The following is a 27,350-nucleotide window of genomic DNA, read 5'->3' as shown; positions in this document are numbered from 1 at the left end:
CTTACAAAAATTGAAAGCGCACAAAAGCTTGTGCAAAAACTTAAGAAGCTCGACCTTCTCAAGCGACATCCGACGTTTTCGAGCAACATTTAGTTTCAACAAACCGCATCAATCAATGGATTTATTGAGAGAACACTTCGGTGAGCAGATAATTATACGTTTTGGGCCGGTTGATGGGCCAAGATCGTGTCTTATTACACCGTTGGACTTTTTCGTGTGTGGATATGTATAGCCTAAATTCTATGCGGACAATCCCGATTCGATTCTGGCTTTGGAGCAAAACTTCACGCGTATCCTAGCCAGTTACCAGTCGAAATGTTCGAATCATCGAAAATTGGATGGACCACCTGAGACGTAGACGTGGCCAACATTTGAAAGAGAACATCAAATAATGTTCTTTCGAATTGTCAAAAAACATCCCCATTAAATTTGATGTTTCTGTGTTGTTTTTTTTTTTTTAAGTAGGGAACCTCGAAATGGATCAGCCATTATTTCAGAGTATTGTTCGAAAATTTGAAGTTGATCTCGATCGGAATATGAGCATACTTATTAGAATTTAGCGTAATGACTCCCAAAGCTTTAACCAAATTTTTGTCAAGTAATGAGATTCTTGAAAACAATTTCGATTTTTTTTTATTGATATATTTTAAATTTTTTTAGTAGAGAGCTATGTGATCAAGGGATTTTCAGAATAAATCGCTTTTGCGATCAATTATTAAAGTACATTAAATTCTGTAAATTTAGATTATTTTTATTTATTTATTAAATACTACGCTTATTCAAACAATACTATGTATATGCACAAAAAAATATTTTTTTTTTTGACTTTCAAGTGGTTATAACCCCTGCTTTCCTCTTATAACCCTTGACTAAAATGCACCATATTTCATCGCCACATGTTTTTCTGCTCTTTTCAAACGTAACTTAAAATTTCATTTGCCATTTGCCAAACGTACACCTACTGTTCATTTAACTCAATAAGGTTATTATAACACATAACACATTCACACCGAAAGCAAAAGTTTTACAAACTTTACAGCATCTTTAAAATTGTTCAACTTACTAAAAACCTGACAGGAAGTAAACAAGTTGGGTGCAAACTTTTTGACCAACTTAATATCTAATTTCACCCCCGCAGCGCATAAAACTGTCTAACCACTTTGTCGGCAATGCCAGCAGAGTCGGCATAAAGTTTATAGTGCCGCATAGTTGGCAGTTGCGCCATATTGAAAGTGCAAATAAAAGTGTTTTTTGGAAAAATATCGAAAACAAGTACGGAAGAGGCAAGTACGGGTGCCACCGAAGATAATATTAAGATGTCACATACTAATAAAATATTCCCTAAGACGTACTTTCAGGAATCTTACATAAAATCATCAATCATATGGAGTAAAGTCACTCACACGTTGGCCGACATATGCGGTATTTTTTAAACACAGGCATGCCATTGTCGGGAAAAGATTATTTCTGAATTGCAATTGCATACTGGGGGTCCAAATATTCGGTAGCTAGTGGCTTGAACAGTTTTTGTTAGATTTGAATCCCTAGATGACATACTCTAAAGGATTATTCGTGCAAAGTTTTATCCCATTATATGGTATTAAGTGCTTCTTCATTTGTGTAAAATTGTGTTATATAAGAAGTAGGTGTGGTTGCAGTCCAATTTCGCCCATTTTTGCACTGTGACATAAGAATGTAGTAAGAATGAGTCGTACCAAATTTTATCGAAATCGGTCAGGCGGGTCCCGAGATATGTGCTTCCACTTAAAAGTGGGCAGTGCCATGCCCATAGTACAGTTTTTACCCCGACCCCTATCAATCTCTCTCATACCATCTTGCTGGTAAAATTTAAAGTCACTGTCATTGATTTATCGTACTTTTAGTAGTTTTTAACTGCACCGTTGTAGGGGAAGTGGACTGGGTTATCTTCCATTTTCATTAATTTTTACGAATTTGTTTTGAGCGAATTTGGTTTTCGTAACTTATTTAACTGATTTAGAAGATATTTTCATTAAACAAAAATTAGAGGGCACTTTTTCAAACTTCTCAGCCACAGCCGCCAAGATATCTCATTTTTTACTTAAGTTACAGCTTGTACAGACGGACATATGGACAGACAGTCAACCGGATTCGAGCTCGTCTCTTTATTCTGAGTATTATGTATCTTACACGATGAGTTTTAGGTGTTACAAACAACCGTTAGGTGAAAAAAATTATTATTCTCTGTAGCAACATGTTGCAAGAGTGTAAAATTTTATATACATATCTAGTTCATTAAAAAGAAAGCTACTTATAGTAGCAGATATTGATCATGTCATCAGTGAATTTATAGGGGGTTTTTCGCAGTTGAGATAATTACGGTTTGCATTGCAAATAATGTATAGCCATCAATAAGCATTTGAGGGCTAAACTAAGTTTTCAAAATCAGTTTTTTTATGCTTTAAAGCTCATTTTAAAACTATATCCTTATCCAATCCTCTACAATGTTAAAACTTTTCTCCATACTGCTATTCGCAGATCTCATAACATGCAAATTGTATACATAGCTGCAATCGAAAAAATTTCGAGTTTCTCCAAATGTCTGTGGGATATACCACAGGTCATGTTCTTCCACACTGACTACAGATGTAGTATAAAGGATTTAAACCTGTACTTGCAGACGACCAATCATTTGCATAAATATTGCTTTTCAGCCAATGCTCGGTGGTTTTCGATTTGTATATTGCAACAGAATCTTGTTGAACGATCCAGTGCTCTCCATTGAAGAGAGTTAGTGAGTTTTCAAAAACCTTCTGGTGCACTTTTGCCCTGTTTTAACCCTTTTTCATAGAAGTGAAGAAGTTTATTGCGTTTACAAGAGACTCCGCACCAAACCATTTCGGCAGCTGGATGGTGACAACTTTGAAAAATTTTTTAATTTTTTTGCGTGGAATTTGTATTTTTTTTTATCACAGTGACATTTTTTTTGTAGCTGTCAAAATCAAATTTGCTACAATTTGCTTGCGCGTTGTCAATAAAAATACCAGTTGCCCGTCGGAAAGCTTTTATGTGCAGATCATCAAAAATATGTCTTGATATTGATCTGATCGTATCTATTCTGTCGTATCTGATTGTATCTATTTCCCTTGACATATGTATGTATGTACACTCGTGGCCACGCAAAGCTTAACACTAAACTTTTTTTCAGGTTTTTTCGTTCGTTCGGAATTTTCTTCAAATTTGTTTTTTGTATGTTTTTAGTAAGCATAAATAAGCTCTATTATGTTATCTAAACATAATTATAGTTTTTTAATTTATTAAGTTTAATGAGCAAAACACAAACTAGCTTTCTGTGTTTATACAAAAGCGGCCGATTTTCAAGTAATACCGCGACTAAACTTCGTGTTTCAATTAAAAAAAACAAAACAAATATAACATTAATTATAATTATAGTGTGAATGAAATTAAATTAAAAAAATAAAAAATACTAAAATTTCGTCACAAGTCAGTCTCTTACATTTCGAGGTCATTTTGAAAAGCTCATTAACTTTCAAATGATTCTTTCTATAGCTGAATGTGTTATGTTTTTAATTTTTGATAAAAAAAATGTCATTAACTCATTTAAACGACAACTTTGAGTGGTAAGCTTTGTGTGGCCACGAGTGTATTGTTATATATGGAATTGTATGTACGAAATATCTTTAGAATCGTAGACAAGTTGTGCATACATATGTTCCTTAAAATCTATTGTTCGTGAAAAGTGTTAAACAGTAGATACAAAAAAAAGTTGATTGAGACTAGAAGAACTTTTGGTGTTTCATTTCGAAAACAGAGGGAGAGAGGGGATTTCAAACCGTTCTTTTTACGAACAAATGCCCTTATAACTATTTGCGATAATCGAGATGTGAGAGACATACATATACATACACATCCAATTCTAAATAAATGCCTACTGTTCGTACAAGAACGGAATAGTACCAGAGAGCGTAAAGCAATAAAATGAGCACCTTCTCATTGCTTTACGTTCTCTGATGCTTTAATGCATGAGATAACACACACAAACAAAACATTTTCTGTTTCTTTTCATATGCGTACGCGCTCGGAAACGTATGGAATGTGAACACAAAGAAATGCAAATAATGTAATTTGCTTGTAGTGTTCATTCGACTTTTGTGAACGAAACGTCTTTTATAAGTGATTTAAGAAAAAATAAATAAAATAAAATGCCTCGTCCAAAAAATGAACTTTTGCGACAGATGTTAGGAAAAAACGAACTCAATCAAGTTATTTGCAATTATGGTGCATGTAAAAAAAGGGTGTTAAGTGGGCATGCCGCCAATATACAACGACATTTGCGCCTGATGCATCCAGTCATATACAACTCGTATATAGAACAGAAGAACGCAAGTAAATGTAACGGGGACATAAATAAAAGTGCAGAAACACGCCACGAAATGCGTCAAAAGTGTTCACGCAAAAAGTCCAAAATTGAATTGGCGATAGTGGAGTTTTTTACAAAATGCGAACGACCGCTAGGTATGCTAGAGGATCGTGCCTTTAAAGTGTTGGCCGAACCGGCTTTCGCTACGCTGAACATGAGTGTGAATCGAAACAGTGTACTCGAAATGATAAGCAGTTATGCGCACAAATTGCGGGCAGAAATACGAGATGATTTAAGTGGAAGTTTATTTTCTTTGAAAATCGATATGGCAACTAGAGAAGATATTACCCTGCTCGGCATTAATGTGCAATACATCAAAGAAAGAAGCATACAAATTAAATCGTTGGCCATAAAGGAGCTACAGAGGGGATATACAAGTGAATATGTGAAAACGCTGATAATGGAAGTTTTAAACGAATATTCGATTAATATACAAGAGATCTTAGCGATAACAAGCAACGATAACACCATATTAGACGCGGTTAAAGAGTTGAATGAGGATTTGCATAGTGTTTTAGGTGGTGACGAGACATTTAATCATAAAACGATAAAAAAGGAAAGTGGTTTTGATAGCAGTTTCGAAGAATGGCTGGAGGAAACAGATTTGACCTCATACAATATAACCAGTGTACTGAGTGGCACACAAACGCTACAACTTTGTGTTGATGACATTTTACAAAACCCGGAGATTGAGAAAAATCTAAATAAATGTGGCACACTAATGAAGGAGCTGGGCACACCAGATGTTTGTCAAATTTTTGGATCTGCCAGTTGTGAAAAGAAACGAAACGATTGTACCACTATGTATGAATTTCTGGAAAAATTACCCGATATGTTACCAACTAATGTTACTTTATATCTAAATACCGAGGAATGGTGTTTTGTTAAGGAATTGTTGGCAGTTCTAAAACCACTTTATAAAGCAACAAAGAAATTACAAAAGGAGCAATTATGCTATAGTGAACTATATACAGTTATTATGAACATAGTATTTGAATTGGAAAATTTACCCAATAATAAAATGGCGAAATCACTTATTGATGCTTTGAACATGCAAAAAACTAAATTACTTGAGATGGAAATATTCAATACGGCCGTGTTTTTGGATCCACGCATACGCGTCTGTCTCGATGCGACGCAGAAATCGCGTGCTAAACAATATATAACCACGCTATATAATCGCGTAAGCACACTGAAAGGTGATACGACTATTTCGGAAACGAATGACAGTTTAATGGCCGAAATGACAAGCACCGCACAGGAACGACCGACATCAAGCCACACTGCAAAATCGTTTGTTGAATTTTTACAAAATTTAGATACCGAACCTTCATCGGCGCCTGTTTCGTATTTAGATGCCGAAATTACACTATACGAGCGACAACCTAGACTGCCGTTGGACGCGAATATAATTGATTTTTGGTTTTATCAACATAATACGTTAATGGATATGGCATATCTAATATTGGCGATACCATGCTCCGAAGTCAGTACCGAACGTTTGTCTGCAGCCTTCCAATATATTTTCGCTGATAAACAAAATCCTTTAAGTGCCGCTAATATCGATAATATATTGCTTGTTAAGGTGAATGGTGTGTTCAACTATGACAACTGATTGTTCGACTAGAGTCAAATGGTGTTAATGTTATGTATTATGTAATGTTATGAATATGCAAGAACAATGCTTTTTAAATATTAATACGGTAGTTATTAGTTTATAAAATTAAATAAAAAATATTTTTGTTTACAACTTAGCAGTGCATGATCGGCTTTCATCTGTCAATAAAATGTCAAAATTAGATTTTTATTTACTTTTCAGAATTTAATATTGTTTAGTACGCGGTATAGCGTACTAAATGAAGGCACCACTTTCAAAAATAATTCCTTAAACGCACAGTGCAGTACAATAGTACTTATATAAACATATAAACATATATGTATATAAATACATAGTACAAATATACACATTAATATTTGTAAACGTTCTTTTCGCACTCGTTTCCAGTGACTGAAGTGAAACCCCGATGTAGCCAGCAGCATAGAACGAAAACAAATGTTTCATATCTTTTCATTTATCGTGCAACGGAACGAACCAAAACCGATTCAATTTAATTTGCTCTGTGAGAGTAAAAATTATGTGTGCTGAGAACTATTCCGGTTGCTTCCTCACACATAAACATGCATATGCAAACACATATAGTACATATCTATATATGTATATGTGTGCACAGCACAGCAATATAAAGGAATATTATACAAGAAAAAACCTTAACTTCGGTTGCACAGAAGTTGAAATACCCTTCACAAATAAAAGAGAAATTAATTTTGGCAGCTATGCGTAGTTGTTGTCCGATCTGAACAATTTTTTCAGATATTATTGCATTACCTCGAATAATAAATAATATGTCTTAAGGTTCGTAACGATACCACATCAAATGAAAAAATTTCCCACAAATGAACAATTTCTTCGCAGGTTGTACCGTTGCTTCGGACAGTAAACCATATCAAATTTCGTGAAGATACTTTGTCAAATGAGAAAATAAAGGGCTTGATTCAAATCGTTCAGTTTAAAATGCTATTGTGGACCGACTTGAACAATTTCTCTGTGATGTCATGATTTACTAGTACTCAAACGTTTTTTATGAAAACATGGTTTGTTTCTTTGAAAAAATCGCCAACTAAACCATAGGCTTTAAGGAAATGACATTGTTGTAACGGTCTTTCAACTTTTTTGATACCGAGGCGGAAGTGAAAAGCTTCCAAACCTTCAAAATAGGCGTCTGTCTCCATTTTGACCTCCTGAGTTCCTCAAATCCTTTGCAATGAACCAATCTTTGAGTCTGCGGAAGGGAAAATAGTGCTGGGGCAGAATCTAGGGAATTTTGTGTAATTTCTTTAATTATTCGGTCATGGCACAAACTATAAAAGCCAAAACGGAGTCAGCATAAGGCCAATAACTCGAGAACGATAAGATGAAATGCAATAAAATGTTGACGGTTTTATTTTTAAGGTTAGTACTCTAAGACAAGGGTAAAGCATTTTTTGCCGCTATCTCACAGTCAGGGCAAAGGTTTTTCATGACCGGAAAATCTTCATACATATTCTTACATCTCTGTGAGAATGAAGTATTGATTAAACAACTAGTATAAATAAAAAAATACTGAAATATTATCACTCTGATGCGGTATCCAGAAGATATTATATACCTATGTACATATGTCAAAAATCAGTAATGTCGTCTCCATTCCAAAGTATTTTCTAGAAGTTCTTAAACATACCTCAACATTTCGAAACAAATGTTTCTGCGAATCAACGGCATACCAAAACAATAATCATGGGCACGTGTCACCGAAACGCCTCCCAAAAAACTAAGCTAATTATCTGCTTATCATAACTGTAAAAAAATGTTACAGTGAGGCAAAAAAATAATATGACATTCTTTACACGAACCGATTTTCTTAAAAAGATATCGGCTTGAAATGTACTAATTCTCCAATAATTAACAGCAGCAAGATTGTGATTTTATGTTACTAATAGCTGTGCCACTTGTTTACTATATACTTTTTTGTAAATATCAGTAATTGTTGCTGCTTAAGTACTTGCAGTAAACGTTATTTTTGTAATAGTTCTACACATTTTTTCGCCCATTTAACAACTCGTTCGTACCGGTTTCTCCAACACGTTGTGCATTTTGTAATAATTTAATCCTATTAGTTCGCTCAGTGCCTTTGCTGATTGTTTGGGCTCTGGCAGACATGAGTAACCGGTGCGGCGGCAAAGAGTTAGAGACTCTAATTTGCAGTTGCTGCTCAGGTTCTTCGCTGTGTTTTGCGCTTTTTTTTACTTAATCGCTGCTGCTGACTAAATTATTTAAGCTCCACTCCGTGTTGCAGAGGTCTGTCGCTCGTGTCAGCGCGGATCACTGTGACACAACAACTTTGTTTTTGAGTTATTGTGTGTAAAACTGGAATAGCAGGTGATTTGCACGGTTTTAATTTCCACTCAGAGGTATTTAAGTTTTGCAATTAGTCGTTTCTACTTTCGTATATGTATGTATATTCCTATGTAGACCGTATTAGCTTCGTTCGAGCGCATGTTGGTCTCTCTTTTCAGCTAATTCTTTAAGTGTTTTGTAAATGTAACTTTTTAGCTTATTTTCGTTATTTATATCAATATACTTATGTTGCCAATAACGTTTCTTTTCTCTCGTACTTCGTCTATGCTTCCACATTTTGACTTGTTCAATGAATTTTTCTTTTCTTCTGCGCAAATTCCTGTTACGTGGGGGCGAATAAGTTCTGAGTCGAAGGTTTAATGATATAGCAAAGCTTAAATCGAGTTCAAATGGTTGCATTCATTACTTTAACACTTGTAGAGAGAGAATTTACGATTGAAAAAGGAAGAAAGAGTTGATCGCAACAAAAGCGGACCCCGTCCGTCCTTGTAGATCTTGTTGTTTTCAGAAGTATCGGCTATCCTGTAAAAATTATCGAATTATACCTTGATTTTTCTTTTTTCTTGTATATATGTACGTATGTATGTTCAACCAACAAGTCTTTCTGAAGTGGTACAATTTTGTGAAACTCTAAGGACTCTGAACTATACAATTTTTAGAAAAACTACTCAGCCTGCAAATGTTCCATAATTGAAGTTTTGACATTGATCGATGAGAGCGTGAATTGTTGGAATATTTATTAATTTTGAGATTCTTATGTGGGCAACTTTGGTATTCCTAAACACGGTTGACAAACAGATCGACACCTATCACATTTTTGTCGATTCCAAAACCACTCTTAACAGCACTGATAGGAGCTGCCTTTTCGACGCCATGTCTAATATCCCATGTCTAGTATCCCTGCGAAACTCATACGGCTATGCAAAATCACGTTTAGCACAAGCATCAGCTCAGTTAATATCAGCAACGACCTCTCCGCGCCGTTCGATACCAAACGAAGTTTTAGACAAGTGATTTCTCTGGACACAGTAATACGTGCCGCTAATCTGAACCGCAGTGGCGCTGGCTACATTGAAAGTACAATGCTATTAGGGTATGCAGTTGATATGGACAGCGTAGCCATGATGATGATGACCCGAGATGAAAAAGCAATCGGGGGAACTGTTCTTCGCGAGATCTTTGGAGCCGTCCGCGTAAGTGATAAGTATGGAAGAAGATGGAACCAAGAACTGCATAAGCGACATGGATATAATACAATGGACAATGGATACAAATTCAACGATCGCCTGATTAGGCAAACTCGAAAATAATATAGGCAACTGACGAAGTTTCGTGTTCTCGGCACAGACCGACCCTCGGTAGTAATGCCAAAGAAGAAGAAAAAACGGTATATACAATGCGCACTCCCAAAAGTTTTGACTTATTGACTTGACTGTTCTAACAGTACTTCTTATCAGGAAACTTATGTTATGTAGAAAGTTGAGGAATTCGTTATATCTATCTGCAAACACACGAGTTCTCTTGTAACACAAATTGCTCACAGTTTTAAGAAAGTTACTGAACAGATCTTTCCATGACATGGATGGAGACATATATGACATGTATGACGCGATTAGTATTATTACTAAGATCTGAGATAAAATGATATCAATAGGATCTTTGGCTTGGCTTGGCGCTAAAAGCTCGTAAAACCATTAATTTTTATTCAAAATATTGAAAAATCGGAGTATATAGAAGCTATGTTTTAAAACACTTAGCGCACGAGCTTATCAACCCACCTTAGCATAATTATTGTTCACATGTCGAACAACAGCATAGAAAAAGCTTAATACTTTCGTTGATTATATTTTGTTGTGCTTCTTGCTTGCCATTTGGTCTTTATTGTTCAGAGGTTACTGGCAACTGGCGCGAGCGCGCACTAAGCTTAAGCTCAAAGAAGTCCAAACTTAATAACAGCAAAATACATATTGCTTTTGAGTGTGGAAAAGTCTGTTAGCGTGAATGTCTAACCGACTAATGATATTTCTCAGCAACCACCGGAGACGGAGAATTGTGGGACGAGTTTTAATAACTTTCAGTCTAAGCATGCCGTTGGCTATTCTACGCAAGCTTGATTTTCACAATTTCTTGGTGTAAGCAAACAACATTAACAAATACAACAATTATTTAGCAATCGTGATGTAATCAATTAGTAGAGTGCCAGTTGGTCTGCTGGTCGGGCACACAACAGCGTTGAACCGTTTCGCAGCGCTTCATTTGGATTCGTAGCCGGCATTCACGTTGCATTCAGTACACTATTTAACATATGTACATAAATATACAATTAGGTATTCGAGAGTAGGTATCTACACAGGTGTGTATGTATGTATGTGTAACTGTTTTCATTTTTAGAATATAACAGAACTGCTCGCGATGAGATAATTTCTTACATAAATATATGATTTATGACATTCGTTTACGATTTTGTAATATATACTATATATGTATATGTATATACATACATATGTATATATACATATATTTAAATGTATAAATATATGTATACGTGTGATATGAAGAGTAGGAAATCAAACAATCAACTGGTTTAAATCAAAATAAACTCGTGTTTGAATCGGCCCTTTTTGGTGCATTAAATTTTTACTTGTAAATGGAAAAGTAGCAACAAAATTGTCTTTTTGAATTCAACATAAAATAATAAGGGGTTCCCTGCTTTTTTAAGAAAAAAATACAGAACTTCAAATTTAATGGGGAATGTTATGGTTATTATTTGAAAAAACATTCTTTAACATTTCATTTTTGATGATTATCTCTTTCAAATGTTGGCCGAAGCTACTTCTCAGATGGTTCATCCGATGATTAACTGGCGAATGACACGCGTGATGTTTTGCTTCAAGATCTTAATCGAAGTGAGATTGTCCGCAACGACTTTAGCATATACTTTTACAAATCCCCACATGAAAAAGTCACATGATCTTGGCGCCCAATCGACCGGTCCAAAACGTGAAATTATTAGTGATCAGATGTTCTCTCAATAAATCCATTGATTGGTGCGATGTGAGGGAAGTGACGCCGTCTGTTGAAATCAAATGGTGCCGAGATTATGAGTTTCAATTTCAGACATCAAATAGTCGGTTATTGTGGCGCGATAAAAGTCGCCATTGACGGTTATATTCTCACCGGCACCTTTTTGGAAGAAATATGGACTGCAGATTCCACCGGCCGCCAAACCGTTGCTTTTTTTGTGAATGAAATGACAGCTCTTGAATCTCTTCAGGCTGCTCTTCGTGCTAAATGCAGCAATTTTGCCTCAATGCTGAAAAAAATTTGGCTCGAAAACGTCGGATCTTCTTTGAAGCGATGTCGCTTGGAAAGGTCGAGCGGTTTAAGTTCTTTTACAACCTAGATTTTTTGCGCTTTTAATTTAAAATTTCTACGTAAAATGCGACAAATCGTAATTGCAAAGGCGTAATTCTTTCCATGATGAAATGCCAAATAATACTGAACAAAAATAATATAATAGCTTGAGACGACTCACGCGTGATCTGTCAAAAAAAGGCTACTGAAAAAAAGTACCTTCTTAAAGAAGTTATTGCTTAATTCAAAAAGAATGAGCAGAGTGCGGAAGTAAAGGCTAAAGTATCAATCATCGAACAGTATTGTTTCCAGAAATAATCGTCTAGTATCTACTAGCCAGTTAAAAGTCGATTATAGATGACAATATGAAACATCAAAAATCGCTGGAACTAACAATAATTGAAACAGTTAGCGGTATATTGAGATATTTCTTATGTTACAATAGGAAAGTATTTATGAGTGGAGGTCTAACAAAACATATGAGTTTAAAATCATCTATTAAAGGTATACTTTACGCCTAAACACAGCGGTAACTTGTTATGAGTTATTTCACAAATTGCTCGTTATCCCAGTGTATACTCAGTGTAATTTCTAAATTTTATAGGAATTGAAGGTCAAGCTTAATGACAAATCTTTCACAAGTTAATAGTGGTTACAAGCCCTTGTACTCTTTTCTCCATTTTCACACTTTGCCCTGCCGTTTCTAAGACTTGGAAGAATACTTTAGGAACGGTATATAGAAGAGTTAATCGAAGACCTAAGGCCCTATGAGACTCATATATTTATAAATTAATATTAAATATTTGGTAACTTAACCTTTCCCCGATATTTCGAAGTTTTTAAATCAAAGTTTATTGCACTCTAATTTTGAGATCCTCTTCAGAAAACACAAATTCATTATGATTGAGTGCTTAGTGATTACTATACACAACTAATTGGCAAAATAAAATACTTGGTTGAAGAAACAGTTACTTTTTCTTAAAAAAAAATTAAGCGGATTGTGTTTTACATCGGAAGCTATAAAGTAATTAACAGTCACTCTACAAATATTTCATATGACAAGCTCCGCAGAATGACAAAACATGTGACAGATGAGGAATTTCAAACTTAGAAGAAGAAAAACAGAGCAGAAAACAAGATAATTACGGATTTTCCGTTGCGATGACTAAGCGTGTAAGCTCGTTCTTACAAATATTTGCAAACATGCTTCGGTATTTATTTGCCAATTGCAATTAACACAGATTTTCTGAAGCATTTCCAAAAGAAAAAAAATATACAACAAATAATCATTGCTTTTAAATGTGGTTTTTCTTTATCGAATATGTTTTGAATGAGTTCCAACCGCAACCACAGCTCCAACACCAACTCCCCCTCCCACCTTCGGGCTGTAGAAATATTTTTTTTTAAGCACAAAATTCCATTGTGTTTTTATCACCGTTATGCGATTAGCTATTTGTCTGTTATAAATATGAGAGACAGGCATGATAGTGTGTACAAACATACACTCAACTCATGAGCTGGAATCATCAGACCAGTAGATGCAGTCGCGTCAAATAATAATTCACACGTAACTAATTGAATTAATAGAAGAGCAAAAGAAAATTAAATAAGAAGAAAAAATCACGCTACTAGCAAACACTTACACATACATATGTATGTATGTATGTATGTACATATATAAATTTATAAACCTACATGAAGTAAATATATGTATGTACGAAGCCACGTATCGTATATTTACTTCTCAAACGCGAGGACTGAGCTTCAATGCGCCGCTATAAGCAAACACGAAGCTTTTATTAAATAAATTAGTCGTAAAGGAAGCATTAAAAAACTAATAATAATAGCAATAATAGTAAAATGCTAAATAATGCCAGCGAATTAAAAATGTGTGTTGAGTAAAAAACGGGTTTTTCTGACATTTCGTGCTTCAGAGATTTATGATTGAACTGAATGTGCAATGATGGTATAAGAAATAAAAGCAAATGGCTAAATAACGGTGCAACAGGTGGGTAGATATGAAAAAAGGCGAAAGTGAGACAAATGTTAAGAATTAAAGTGAAATGGAAAAGTGGTAAATCAAAAAATAATATATTATTGGCAAATAAGAAAATTAAAAAAAAAATGAATAAATAATTGAAATAAATTAAATTAATGCAAGAACATTGCATACATTATATACATATCTACGTAGGTTAACTTATTTATGTCGGGATTCGAGAAACAAATTATTTTTTTAAACGTCGAAAATTGCTTTATTAAATAAAGGAATTGGTACTTAAAAATCGACGATTAGCAGTCAGAAATCTTACTGGTGCCGCGTTAAAGTCTGTGAAACAATGCTTTCCGACTACCAGGATGTCATGAAACGTATTATTACTGACGATGACTCTTTAATCTATGCTTAGGACCCTGAAATAGACGATCGCTCGGTCGAATATTGTGGCAAAGGTGAGCCAAAGCCGAAAAAATCTCGTCAAAGCAAGTCCAAAATCAAGGTTATGTTGACAGTTTTCTTCGATTATCAACGTATGGTGCACTCCGAATTCTTTCCACCCGGCCAAACTGTCAACAAGGAATACTATTTGAATGTTATGCGTCGTTTGCGCGAAACTCTTTGTAAAAAGGTGCCGGAATTATGGGCCGACAACTGTTGGTTTATGCACCACGATATGGCACCGTCGCATACTGAGTTGATTCTTCGTGAGTTTTTCGCCAAATTTTCAACCATCATCGTACCGTAACCACCGTATTCACCTGATTTATATAGCTACGTGTGACTTCAGGCTATTCAGCAAACTCAAACGACCGCTCCGGTGAAGTCGGCTTGAATCAACTGACAACATTAAATGTGAATCGCCACGGAAATTTACTTTAACAACTGTTCGGAGGGTTGGACATTGGCACACGTGTATTGGGGCCTTTAAGAAGGACAACATAGATTTTGAACAATTAATCAAGAACTTTAAAATTATGAACAAAATTAGGCAAAATTTTTTGCTCATAATAGTATCTCTAAAACATGTTTTGGTTGGTTTACCTGGTTTTTGGTTGTATACTACTCAGAATTTTATGTTAAGTGCTTCGAGAGCGAACACCTTTTTTTGATTCAGCTCATCTTGAAACACGCATACAATCGACTACTGTTTACTTTCGCGCTTATAGGCGTAAATCTACGATTCATCACTTGTCACGATGTCTTAGGGGTATTTTGAAGCACCGCTATCGTATTTCGTTAACATTTCTCTCGCCTATCGACCCGAGCCTTTCTTAAGCGATTAACAAATTTTTACAACAAAATTTCATTGTAATTTTGAATGTATTCTTGTCTCCCTAAAGCCGTTAGTTGTCTCCATCCGCTGACACGATCAGTTTGCGCACAGCGGAAGACTTTGGAGAACAAAGGTTCAAACCCCATTGAAAAAGAAACTAAAATTTTAGTTAAGGTATATTTCTAATAATAGTCGTCTTCCTGCAATCGATATCAAGTTTTCTTATGAACTTCTTACATGAAAAGGCAGATAATACAAATCTATCCATCATTTTCAGGGAAACTAAAACAAGTAAAATCTACAATTGTTAATTAACTACAAGACACATACGACTAATATCATAGAAGAAGCTCGACCAAAGACAATATAGAATTACAAGTCATATTTCGATAACCAACGGTGTCACGAAAACAAAACAGAGATACCGGAGTAATCTAAAACTAACTCTATCAAAAGAGCCTAATCCAGTTGGGCTCATAGAACTCAAATCGATCAAGTTTGCATAAGCCACAAGTGCCATAATTGTTATTATTAAAAATTCAATGAAGTGCATAAATTGAAGGATTTATAATGAAATTCAGGGAAATGAACTTAAATCAATTAAAAAACACTAATCAAACGAATTGAGGTTTTGAGGGAAATGCGAAAGCGAAAATACACTTTATACTAAAGCAAACAATACAATGAGGAAGAACCCAACAGCTGAACCAAAAGGTAAACAAATATCGGAAGAAAGAAATTAAATAAATGTCTTAAAAGAAAAACACACACAAACTTTACGGCACGGAGAAGACAAGCTGGAAGGATTTATAATTTGCAAACAAAATTTTTGACCAAATGCAAAATTTCGGATCAACTTGAAAGCAAATACAAAAACAACATCGCCATTAAAATTTATAATAAGCGACGCGAGAGGATGCAGTCGGTGTTTGGGCAGAGGTCGAAGAGTGATATGCTACAAATGGCACGAAATAAATTGGTCAAGTGTGTGAATGCGATTTTCTGAATGTACATATATATAGATGTACATATGTATATAAGTATGTAGTATATAGATACGATGTATTGTTTATGGGGTGCTTCAGACTGTTATAGCAGTTTACTGTAAATAAAAGAATTTATGTTTAAAACCTCAAGGTTTTGTCAGATTTTATTTTAGGCTTATGAAGCGAACATTAGATGATGTTAATTTGTTTTAAATAAAACTTAAAGGTGCTGTAAATTTTGTTCTAAGTTTCATTATTCTCAAGTGAAAGCCTTCTAAGGGTTTCAACAAGCATTTTTAGTCTAGTCCCTCAGATTTTGAGGTATCGATCTCGATTTGTTTTCTCTGCCTAAGAAGCTGCTCATATGTTGGAACCGCCGACATTAGAACACTATAATATATATGTACATATTTGCCACGCAAACTAATCAAACTAAATAAAGTCCCTGCATGGAAAACGTTTTATTTTATGAGATATCTTCATGGAATATGGCACGACTTATTGTTCGAGGCAAAGCTTAAATCTCCTAATAAATTGTACAGATCGAAGAATTTTCAAAAATCAAAATCAAGTTTTTGTACAAGAAATTATTTATTTGATAGATTACCTTCTCAAATTTTGACATAGGTTGTTACCCATAACTGCGTTAAAATCTCCGAGATTAGAAGCAAGTTTTTAACGGTGCGTTTAAAAAAGATGAAGTGAGGAAGCCGAGCGGAGAATTTTATTTTTTAAAAGACGCCTAAACTCATAAGGAAGCTAGTACATATTGCGGAAATGTTCAATCAATTTGCTTTATCACCAGTAATAGATTAGATAAGAAGACTCTTTTGACCGCGAAATTGTTGCAGATTAGAACATTTGATAAGAGCCACAAGTACTAAGGCATAATCAGCACAAGTAAAGTAGTTAGTTAACAGATTATAGCTATAGAAGATTTTTTTACTATACTTGGTATGCTTTCCGACTCACTATGAGCTTAGCTTAAGTTTTTAAAATAGATACATTTGAAGTAACTCGGACTGACTTATAGATCGACTCGCATTTTGCGTCGAGATCTTAAATTGAAACCGTACAAAATACAGCTTGTGCAAGAACTGAAGCCACTCGACCTTCCAATCGATATCGCTGCGCTTTTGGGCGCTTGAAAAGATCCAAGAAGATTCAACGTTTTCGAGTAACATTTTTTTCAGCGGTGAGACTCATTACTGGCTCAAAGTGTATGTAAACAAGCAAAATTTCGGCATCTGCGACGAAGAGCAACCATAAGAGATTCAAGAACTGCCATTTCATCCAGAAAAATAACGGTTTGATGTGGTTTGTGGTCTAAATTTCTTCATCGTCATCAAAAAATAATGCCGGTGAGAAAGTAACCGTCGTTATTGCTCCAATCAAATAGTTAGATTCCTGAAGCTTGTGATCTCGGCGACATTTGGTTTCAACAAGACGGCGCCACTTCCCACACATCGCATCAATGAATGGATTCATTGAGACAACACTTCGGCAAACAGATCATTTCACGTTTTGGGGCGGTCGATTGGCCACCAATATCGTGTGACATCACACCGTTAGATTATTTCCTGTGGAGATATAATAAGTCTAAAGCCTTGGAGCAAAGCATCACGAATGTCATTCGCCAGAACCATCGAAAATTGGACTCAACGGATGGACTACGTAGCCGCGACCAACATTTGAAAGAGGTAATATACAAAAATTAAATGCCAAGAAATGTTCTTTCGAATGATAATAAACATTCCCCATTAAATTTGAAGTTGCTGTGTTTCCTTAAAAAAAAGTAGAAAAACCTCGAAATGGATCGCCCTCTAGAAGATATTGTCGGTACAATGAACTATGGTCAAAAAAAAATCAAAAATTCCAAACTAGCGGTGTTTAGAAAAAGTTTAATTGTACCCAAAATGTTGGTCGTTTTTGACCCGCTCAAGTTCGATATTTGATCAAGACATGGTATGGAGAACTATGAATATACTGAACTACCACACTTTAGTAGATTGTAACTCCATAAAAATCTAAAAAATCGATTTAAAATTTTAGTATTGTATTGTATTTTTAAAGGTATACCCACTCGTATATATACATATGTATAAGTTTGTGCGAGGAAACTCAAAAATATTCGACAAAAAGGGAAGAAAGCTGCTTTTCGAATGTTATAAACAATGAACTCTGTCAAGTTAAAGATCTTAAGTACCAAATGAAGCACCCTATACATATTAACTTCTATATATTTTTGCACTGAATATGTAAATATATATGTGTATGTACGTACTATATCTCCATTGAAAGTGTGACCGTTCAGTGTGCGGCTACTGACCAAACGGAACATCTCCACTTGATCGGTGACCAGTAATCGGTGTTGCCGTGAATGCATGTCAGTGTGTCATGTAATCTAACAGTTTAAGTGACTGCAGTTGAAATTGCGTTTTCAGTTGCACATAACCGCATACACACTTCCATATATACCTATATTTATATATGTACATAGATATGTAGACAGCTGTATGTACATAAGTATGTATATGGAGAGCATGCATTTTTCCAATTCATACTATTCGAAGCGGATTATGGCAGGAATTTTGTTAGAATAATGGCATGAAATGGTCAACTCCCAACTTGCGAATCCGGTTAAACTACACGAAATGCAACGCAAAAGAGAAACCAACTAACCACAGTTGCAGTGCATATAACATATGCGTATGTGTGTATGTAAAAGTTTATGTTGTCTCTAATCATTTGATATATTTTTGTACGAACATATATGTATACATACATACATATGTATGTACAACCAGCTAGCTGCATAGCCGTACAGTTGCCTGTCCAGTTCGTTTGGTTTACAAACAACAAAAACACAGGTGCACAGCCACCACTAACAACGGTCATTCAGATTGTTGTTGTTGCCCCTAAAAGCAAATCTGATTTTGTTTAGTCTTTCATTCGTTTTTCTGATTGGAAATTAGTGACCATGTGTTTGGTTTCGCAGCTGCCAATTTTACCCATAAATTACTCGTTTACCGTTGTATTTGTAGAGAAGGAAATTTCGGAAAGTTGGCTTCCAGTAAGATTTAGTGTCACGTTAGGTTAGTTAGCAAATTAGTTGTGTTCTTGTAGCCAAGTGAAATCGGAATGGATGCAAGGAGGACTGTCTAGTGCAGTAAAGATGCGTGAAAATGGTGGCAGTGAAAGCAGATTTTGTACGATTTTATTGTTTTTATTCTAAATTTAAGAATTGGAAATGCTTCTAGTAAGATTTTGCATTAATTAATAATGAAGAACGACAAATTATACCAAGTTCTTTATAAAAACAGAACTTAACAAAGGCATGAGACAAATGCGAATGGATTGATTGAATATTATGTACCATACATACTTATGTATGTATGTATGTATATGGGAAATTCTTTCATTCAAATATCTTGTTCGTTAAACACCGTAAATTTTTATATTTTTTAGGAACCATATCAAAGAGCAAGTGCATTCAAGTGTAAAAGTTTAACTTTTTTTGAATATAATAAGGGTCTTTATTGTCTACAAAATACTTCTAAAGGAATTTATAGCAATAAAAAGATAGATCAAAAATATTCAGTAGAGTTTTGTTTTGTACTGAGTAAAAACTTATGGACAGTAAATAAATATTATAAAATATTATAAAGATAGTCTTCCAACACAAAAGAATCAGAGAGAAAAGTATCAGATGGGATGGGATGAACAACTTGACAGCATTTTTCGAAAATATTTAGGGAATGTTTTCGGCCGATACAACAACAACAAACCGGCCTGTGGCGTGGGAATTGCAAAAACCGGCTTTAGGGCCACATCTGATTTCTAAGAATTCCTACTAATATAGGAAGAAAAGTGTGTTCGAACGTCCAAGATCTCCTCTATCTGTACATACCCATTTTAACCCAGAAATCTGGGAATGCTATTCTAAAATTTACCCCTCCTTTCTGGGCCCCCTTTAAAAATTAACCCTGGTCGAGCCAATAAAAAAAAATAAATAAAATTTAAAAAAGAACATATCTATATGCATGGAAAGATTGTTTATACTAATTTTAATTTGAAATATAATTTATAGAAGCTTGCTTTTATTAGAACTAAGATTGCTAAATAAAGAAAGAGGAATTATAGCGAAAAAGAGAAATTTCAGCGAAATACTCATATTTGCTTATTATCATATGTCAGCGCTCCATTTCCTCATTCCTTGTTGTTAGCACATAAATGGTGCTCAATACGAGTGTAAAAAGTAATTTTAAAAATAAAGATTTCTTAGGTAAAAAACCTGCAAGTGTAAAATGTGGATTTATTTAAATGTTTATAGTTTAATTTAATTAATTTGAAGTAAAAAATGTGCGTAAAATGTGTTTGATGTGGTGAAATAGCTTGTTGAAATGTTCGAATTTTTGGAACTTTTGAACTTTGAAATCAAAAGAGGACTTCCTCTTTCCTACGGTACCTTCAGATCGCGGCGCCAAAGAAATCGGAATTGTGCCGCTTTCTGAAATCAAATTCGGAATTAACCGGATCCAAAATATTTTAAAATTAATCGTCGACTATTAAAGAAACTTATTCTGCAAATTTACATATTTATTTATTAAATAAAATACCTCTTTAAAAATAAATTCACAGAAAAACGTTTTTTTCTGTCTTGCAAGTGACCCCTTAAGCAAGAATATTTTAAATACCAACTACCAAAAAAAGCTGAGATTTTCAAACGAACGTTGCTTGTTTATTAAAGATCATAATTTGCTATAATTCAGAGCTTCACCAAGCGATAGCCAATTACTAAAAGAGCTGCATAGGTGACTATTCTTAATCAGATTTCGAATAAAATACAAAAACACAAAATAAACAAATTTTAAAATATTGCATAAATTCTATCAAAATATTAAAAAGGAATAAAATATTAGTGGACAGAGAACTTACCTTAAGAATATGCAATTGCGTTTTTACTCCAATTATCAATCATTAAAACATAATTATTGCCACCATTGTATTTAAAATATTATTTGTTTTATTATTATTTTTTAAATATTTTTCACTTGTTAACACTGGAATTATCTGAATTTAAATCAAATAAATACAAATTATTTTCAATAAGAACTTATTATTTTGCACAGCTTTTAACTCTAATTAAAAACACAGTATATGTGCATTGCCGTTGAACCGAATTTTATTATTATTATTTTTTTTAAATAACACGCAAACACAAGCCAGCGCGCTCATAAAACGGCGAATATTGTGGGAAAACGATAATATCAAATTGAATACCGCGAACAACAAATACACAATAAAACGAAAAACACAACAGCAACACGCACTGCGCAGAATGCCCAATAGCACCTGTGCGCCGGTAAACCAAGAACTCAGAAAACACAAACTTGGCTATTAATGGCAAGTACCTAAGCCCCACATACAAATATACATAGTTGGTTCGCTATCCACCAGCAAATTGTATTGGCATGAAACTTTCGCCTGTTGCGCCTGCGCTACGCTTTTCTCATGCACGGGGAGATAAGGAAGAAATGAAGTACATAACTGCTGCATAAGCCAATGTTTACAGGCTGCCTATTAATGTTTTTGTTGCTTGGCGCGCTATATGGACTGTGTATTTTATATCTATAAGCCTGACTCGCACAGTAGGGGCCTGCTGGACGGTACACAGTTGCACGCTTGAATGCACAACGGCGCTGACCAACTTCAACCGAAACACAGGTTAAATATTGTTGGTAGCAGCAGCAACAGCAAACAATAAACGAAGTAAAAAAGTTATAACAACAGCAGTTCGTTTGTATTCAAAAAAGGGGTCAATTTGTTGCCACAAACACGGCTGTTACCACAAATAAGGCTATAGCTTTTGACACTTTTTTGTAGGGTTTTTACACTTGACATTTGCAACGCAGCAGCGCTTCTTTACTTATTTTAATATTCGTCACTTTTGACTGCACTAAATGCAATACAACACAAATTCAATACAATTACTCGTACGTTGAACTGGCAAATGTGGCAGCAAATTTCATTTATGCTCCACTTTATCTCCGCTGACAAGTTGCAACATATGTATGCGCACACATTTTAAGCCACAAATGCATCGGTATCTAAAGATTTATGTACACCGCACACAAACCGGGCCAAAAGAAGCAGCGCGACCAGCGAATATCTATTAGGCCAACATGATTTGCTCACCACAACTCACTCTACACAGTTGCGCCGTGTCCGTTTTCTTTCTACGTCTACAAAACTTTTTCGTGCTTTTTTAATGCTTTAACTTTCTTTCTGCTATTGGTAAGAGACGCTTGCACTTTACCTGATTTTTACAAATTTGCTGTTATTAATAACTGCAATTTTAAATTGGAGCAATGAAATTTGAAGATTTTTGATCACGCACCGGATATTAACGTAAAGAATAACGTTTATAAATATGCTAACTCAAATTTTAACACAAAATTGCACAAATAACACCGCAACAACTATAGCGACGAGTCTACGAGACGAAAGCGAAACAAATGAAACGAGTTTACAAATGCATTTTGTGAAATTGTAAAAATAAACGCGCAGCAGCGAAGTTGCTTGCGCTTAATTTTTTCATATCTTTGAAGATAAATTCGCCGTTTTTAGTGATCAGCAAACAGCTGTTGGCACAAGGTTGCAATATTTTACTCGTTAGAAGTGTTAATGGTGTTCACAATGTCTAGCGGAAGAGTGGAATGAAATATAACAAAAGTTGCAATGACACAAAAAATTAATTAAACAATTGTAAAAATATATAATAAAAAGATTATAATAAAGAAAATATAATGAAAAAAAATTTAAATAAAAAAGAATAATAAAAAATAAAAACTATAATTATAAAACATATATACAAGCAAAATGTAATAAATAAATATATTAATAAAAAAAAATACTACAAGCATATAAAAAAAAATTAAAAACGCATTAACAAAATAATATAAAAACCATTAATAAAAAATGTATAGAAAAAAACTTTAAATAATAAACAAATGTAATGGCAATTAAAAAAAACAATAGACAATAATTCTTTCATAATTTTGAAGTAGTTAAACGATCTTGAAGTAGCTTAATGTAAAAAAAAATATGTAAAAAGAATAGGCAATAATAAAAACATACAACGGAAAAATAATACCAAAAATATTAATTAATAAATTTAAAAAATATCAAAGTTTAATTTCAAAACTTATCAAAAATAAATTAACAAAAATTAATAAAATATAAAAAAAAAAATGTAGAAAAGTTAATAAATATAGAAAAAAAAGAATTAAAAAATATATAATGTAAAGAAAATTATTGAAAAAATAATAATGAAAGATAAACATTTTGAAAAAGTTAAACGAATGGAAATTATACAGTCAATCCCAAATATTTTAAGCAGCAAAAAGGGTTTATGCTTTTATAATAGCCAAAAAAAATGTAATAAAAATTTATGATGATGATAATAACAAAAATATGAGGAACAGCACTTTACAAAAAACAAATCTGGCAGCAATAATGTTTCTGTAAATTAATTCGAAATTCTGTTACAACAATAGCAATTTTATAAATGAATATTCAAAATGTTGTGCAAATAAAACAAATTTCCAATAGAAAGGATAACATTGAAATAAATTTAAACAATTAACACTAGTTTCCAGCAATTTTGCTACTGTGATGTTAGAGGCCATTTCTGTCTTATTTTCGGTAGCTAAAACCGAAAATAATTGTAGAAATTTCCGAACACTTAGAATGTCTGTGTTGTAGCCAAGATCAAACCACCATCATTTACTAAAATGACAAAAATAGCTGAACGTAACATTTTTGAACTCAAATTCGTAATCAAGACACCTAAAATACCACGGTCGGAAATTTATTCTTGAGATTTGTTGAAGTCTGATTGACAAAAAATGCTAGTGGTCGATAACGCGTTCGTTGTTTAAGTCTTTTATGGGGCTGAATTAAAACATAACCTAAAATAACACAACAGTGGTAGATAATATTGTCTACTTCAATGTTTTTGAACTGAACCAATATGCATTTAAACTTAGCCACTTGGCTATACCCAACGTAATAGACCGCCTGTAACATTTATAAACAAACAATTTCCTACTGCTTTTTGCATTTATTAATTGACTAATATTACACGCGCCGAGTGACACAATATTCAAAATAAACGATGATTGAGTAAAAGCTATAAAATATAACATGTAACAAATGAAATTTAAAATTAAATTATGTTAAGTAGAAATTAAACTATGTGGGTCCAAATACATCCATAACGCAGATATATAAAATAATGACAAGTTGGAAATAATTACAATGAAATGTTAAATAAATAAAATAAGCGCTAATAGAAAGTACAAGTAAAAATAAAATAATAGAAAGTATGTGGAATAATGACTATTTTAACTGGATGATGAATAAAATTTCTTCGAAAATCTATATATTTATGCAATGTATGTATTATATATTTGTTGTAAACGACATGGTAAATGAAATAGGCTAATTAAAAACTACACAGCTAGCAAAGTGAGTTTTAGTAGGCGCTCCACTTTTTATTTGCTGCACAAACTTTCAAAGCGATGGCGCTACTTAGGTGGGTTGCTTATTGCTGCACGGCAGTCTCATATATATAAAATTGTTTATTCTAAAAATCATGGCAGTCTTAAAATTATTCAATTTTCTAACATGCTATTATTACAATTACTACAAAACTTGGCTTTGAATATTGCATACGAAACAATAATTGCGCGCATATAACTATGAATTATACAAATATAAAGTATTAAATAAGTATTTTGCTGGGAGAATTTCAGCTAATGCAAAAAGGCAAATGACAACCGTGATATAGAAGCTTTTTATGAAATATGTTTGGCAACTTAAATATTGCAATTATCTGTCGTCAAGTTGCAACGCTGTTGGTGTTCGAGCACTTTGATGGTGTTGAACAACAAACCATGCTTACGTCAAGTTGTGTCGTTGGCGATAACCCGCCATCACTCTTCTGGCTTGCGCCCATGGAGCAAGTGGAAGAGCAACCACTGGCCGGCATCTCATTAAAGCCACTATCAACACGATAGAATACGGCGCGCGTTTCAGCCGCATCAACGGGAGCTTGCTTATCAGCACTACTACACTGCTCGTTGACTTTTTGCAACTGTTGCTGCTGCTGTAATGCATGTTCTTTAACAATCAGTTCATCCACTATATTTATATCAATGCGCGGCAAATCTATTGGCGATTTTAGTAGATTTTGTTTATCTGCTTTTTGCTTTTCGTCATCTGCTTGCTCTTCTTCGTCATCTAACCAATTTAGCGAAAAGGATTGTGATAGATTTTTGCGACTTGCTGAACGTCTTTTACTACGCGGCGTATCCGCGGAGCTCGAACTGCAATTGAAATTTTGTGCGGACAACTGCGAGACTTGCATTTCATCGTCATCAAGTAAGTCTTGCGTTTCGTCATGAGCGAATATATCATGCTCTTGTGTCTTAGTATCACGGCTTGTTATTGTTATTGGTTTTATGCACTTCGCACTATTCACGGCTAAACGACTGATTTTCATATTGAAACTGCTATCAATGGAATGATGGCCGATTGCCGATTCTGATTCAGTAGAGCAATAGGCCAAACGTAGTGGTGAAGAACTGCGATCTGGCGTAAATTTTTCACCATTGGTGTTCCCAGCATCAATACAAGCTAAAGAGAGATCTTCGTTTATGGTTGCTTCACTCTGGTTCAGAACATTGCAACGATAACTATTTTTGGAATCTTGCAGTGATTTGCTTGTAGCCTCACGTTTATCATGACACCGTCGACTCGTTTGTCGTACCGGTGCATGTATTGGTGACAACTGCTCTACATCATCAAGTTCTTGTAGAAAGGTTTGTATGCGTGATTTAAAGCCAGTATGACTTTTGTGCGGCGAATGTGGTGAGTTAGATAGACCATCAGATGCTGAAATTGGAGAAAGCGAGCCGAATGAACTCTTGTCCATAGAATCTGAAAGCGTGCCAACTATAGCGAAATGACCACCTCGGGTATTCTCACAAACGGATGAGGGACTGGAGTTGGAATATGTAGTTTTAGTTTTGGATTCAGTTGTCGATGTTCTACCCTCTTCGAGCACTACAATATTATTCATATCGAAAAGTTTACGACGCAATGAAATATCTTTAGCATCACTATAAGTAGATGCGTTTGAATCGTTACTAAACCGTATTTGCGAATCGGTGTCACAGTTGGGCCGATCCGCAACTGCTAGATGTGGTTGAAAATATGGCATTAGCGCTTCTTCTACAGCGCGGGGTAATATTACCGGCAATGATAATTCTGTCTGTGTGCCACAATCACGTATACGTCGTCCTGGTTTTGTAATAGGTGTATTAGCATTCAATTCGGAAAGTATAATGCGATGACTGCGTAAAGGGCAATCTACTGGACTTGGCACAATTTGATGGTCCTTGAAATATGAACTTATAGCCGATTGAGCTTTGGCTTCATAATCGGGGTCGGGCGAGTCGTGAAATTGTGTTTCGTGCGGCTCGACATGCGCTGGTTTTAGTGAAGACACTTCATCAATATTCCATTCGAATTGTGTTGACGACAGTTGTGGTGTCGTAGGTCGCTGAAACAGCGAAGGGCTACACAAGCATTATTTTTATTTAATTGAACTGAATTAGAAAAGCTATTTATTACACAAACCTGGCAATTAGTGGTAAATGCAAGCGCTCCGCTAAGACTGGTTCGAAAGGATTCCGTATGCGTTGAAATCGTTTAGCTGGTGGCGTACTCATGAGCGTGGAACAAGTTATTTGCTTTGACGAATTACTGCAAATACTGCTTATAGTTGATATACTACAACTTATCTGCTTACTTGGTGTACGTGGATGCAATTTTTTATGACATCTCCCATTGCCCGGTGTAGTTATCAATTCTAAATTTTCGTTACCCACTTTATGTGTCACTTTACCACTCATATGCACCGCTGAAAATAGCTTCAAAGGTGTTGCAGCCTTTTCATATTCCATATTAACCAAAAGCACAATTAAAATATAGAAGTTTATTATTTCGCGGATATACGCCCGCTGCCCGTCCAAAATTCGAAAACTAGCAGAATCAAAATTACCCTAACAACCGTTTGCCGTGATTGGATATGGGAAATTTAGCGCAGTGTTGCAATTGACTTTAAGAATATATGTGATTAATTAAAAATAATAAAATTTTGAAATTTTTAAAACTTCAATACACATATATTTTTCCTTTACGTCTTCACTCATGTACCATAACGTTTTTTCCTTTGTTTCATTGTTTCACAAGTTTTGCTGCATTTTATAATAAAAAGCTAAATCAAATATGCA

At 34.5% G+C, this 27,350-nt stretch overlaps 3 protein-coding genes across 3 annotated transcripts in view; 1 reads left to right on the top strand and 2 right to left on the bottom strand.

The window, feature by feature from the left end:
• The window catches only part of LOC120776769 (protein phosphatase 1 regulatory subunit 16A), a 108,449-nt gene extending 85,899 nt beyond the window's left edge, over nt 1–22,550 (bottom strand). Inside the window, exon 1 of the mRNA XM_040107733.1 lies at nt 20,926–22,550. The gene's annotated coding sequence lies outside the window, so the exon portion shown is untranslated. The remainder of the gene's footprint in view (nt 1–20,925) is intronic.
• On the top strand, nt 4,161–6,121 carry LOC120776770. Its single transcript, XM_040107736.1, has one exon. The coding sequence runs from the start codon at nt 4,203–4,205 to the stop codon at nt 6,033–6,035; it is 1,833 nt and encodes a 610-aa protein (XP_039963670.1). The 5' UTR covers nt 4,161–4,202; the 3' UTR covers nt 6,036–6,121.
• Nucleotides 22,551–24,092: 1,542 nt separating the features above from the next.
• On the bottom strand, nt 24,093–27,090 carry LOC120778176 (protein aurora borealis). Its single transcript, XM_040109911.1, has 2 exons — nt 26,695–27,090; nt 24,093–26,633 (listed from the first exon to the last, which is right to left on the bottom strand). The coding sequence occupies exons 1-2, from the start codon at nt 27,018–27,020 to the stop codon at nt 24,893–24,895; spliced, it is 2,067 nt and encodes a 688-aa protein (XP_039965845.1). The 5' UTR covers nt 27,021–27,090; the 3' UTR covers nt 24,093–24,892.
• Nucleotides 27,091–27,350: the final 260 nt, after the last annotated feature.

This window comes from Bactrocera tryoni, chromosome 5, assembly GCF_016617805.1.
Source record: "Bactrocera tryoni isolate S06 chromosome 5, CSIRO_BtryS06_freeze2, whole genome shotgun sequence".
Lineage (NCBI taxonomy): Eukaryota > Metazoa > Arthropoda > Insecta > Diptera > Tephritidae > Bactrocera > Bactrocera tryoni.
Note: the sequence above shows the minus strand (reverse complement) of the source record. Positions and strands in the feature narration are given on the sequence as shown.

What these genes read in the sequence shown, in the direction of transcription:
- LOC120778176 (XM_040109911.1), bottom strand. Translation starts at nt 27,020, where the DNA reads ATGGAATATGAAAAGGCTGCAACACCTTTGAAGCTATTTTCAGCGGTG. An exon ending in CATTTACCACTAATTGCCAG is followed by an intron (nt 26,634 to 26,694) that starts GTTTGTGTAATA and finishes ATGCTTGTGTAG; the next exon opens with CCCTTCGCTGTTTCAGCGAC.
- LOC120776770 (XM_040107736.1), top strand. Translation starts at nt 4,203, where the DNA reads ATGCCTCGTCCAAAAAATGAACTTTTGCGACAGATGTTAGGAAAAAAC.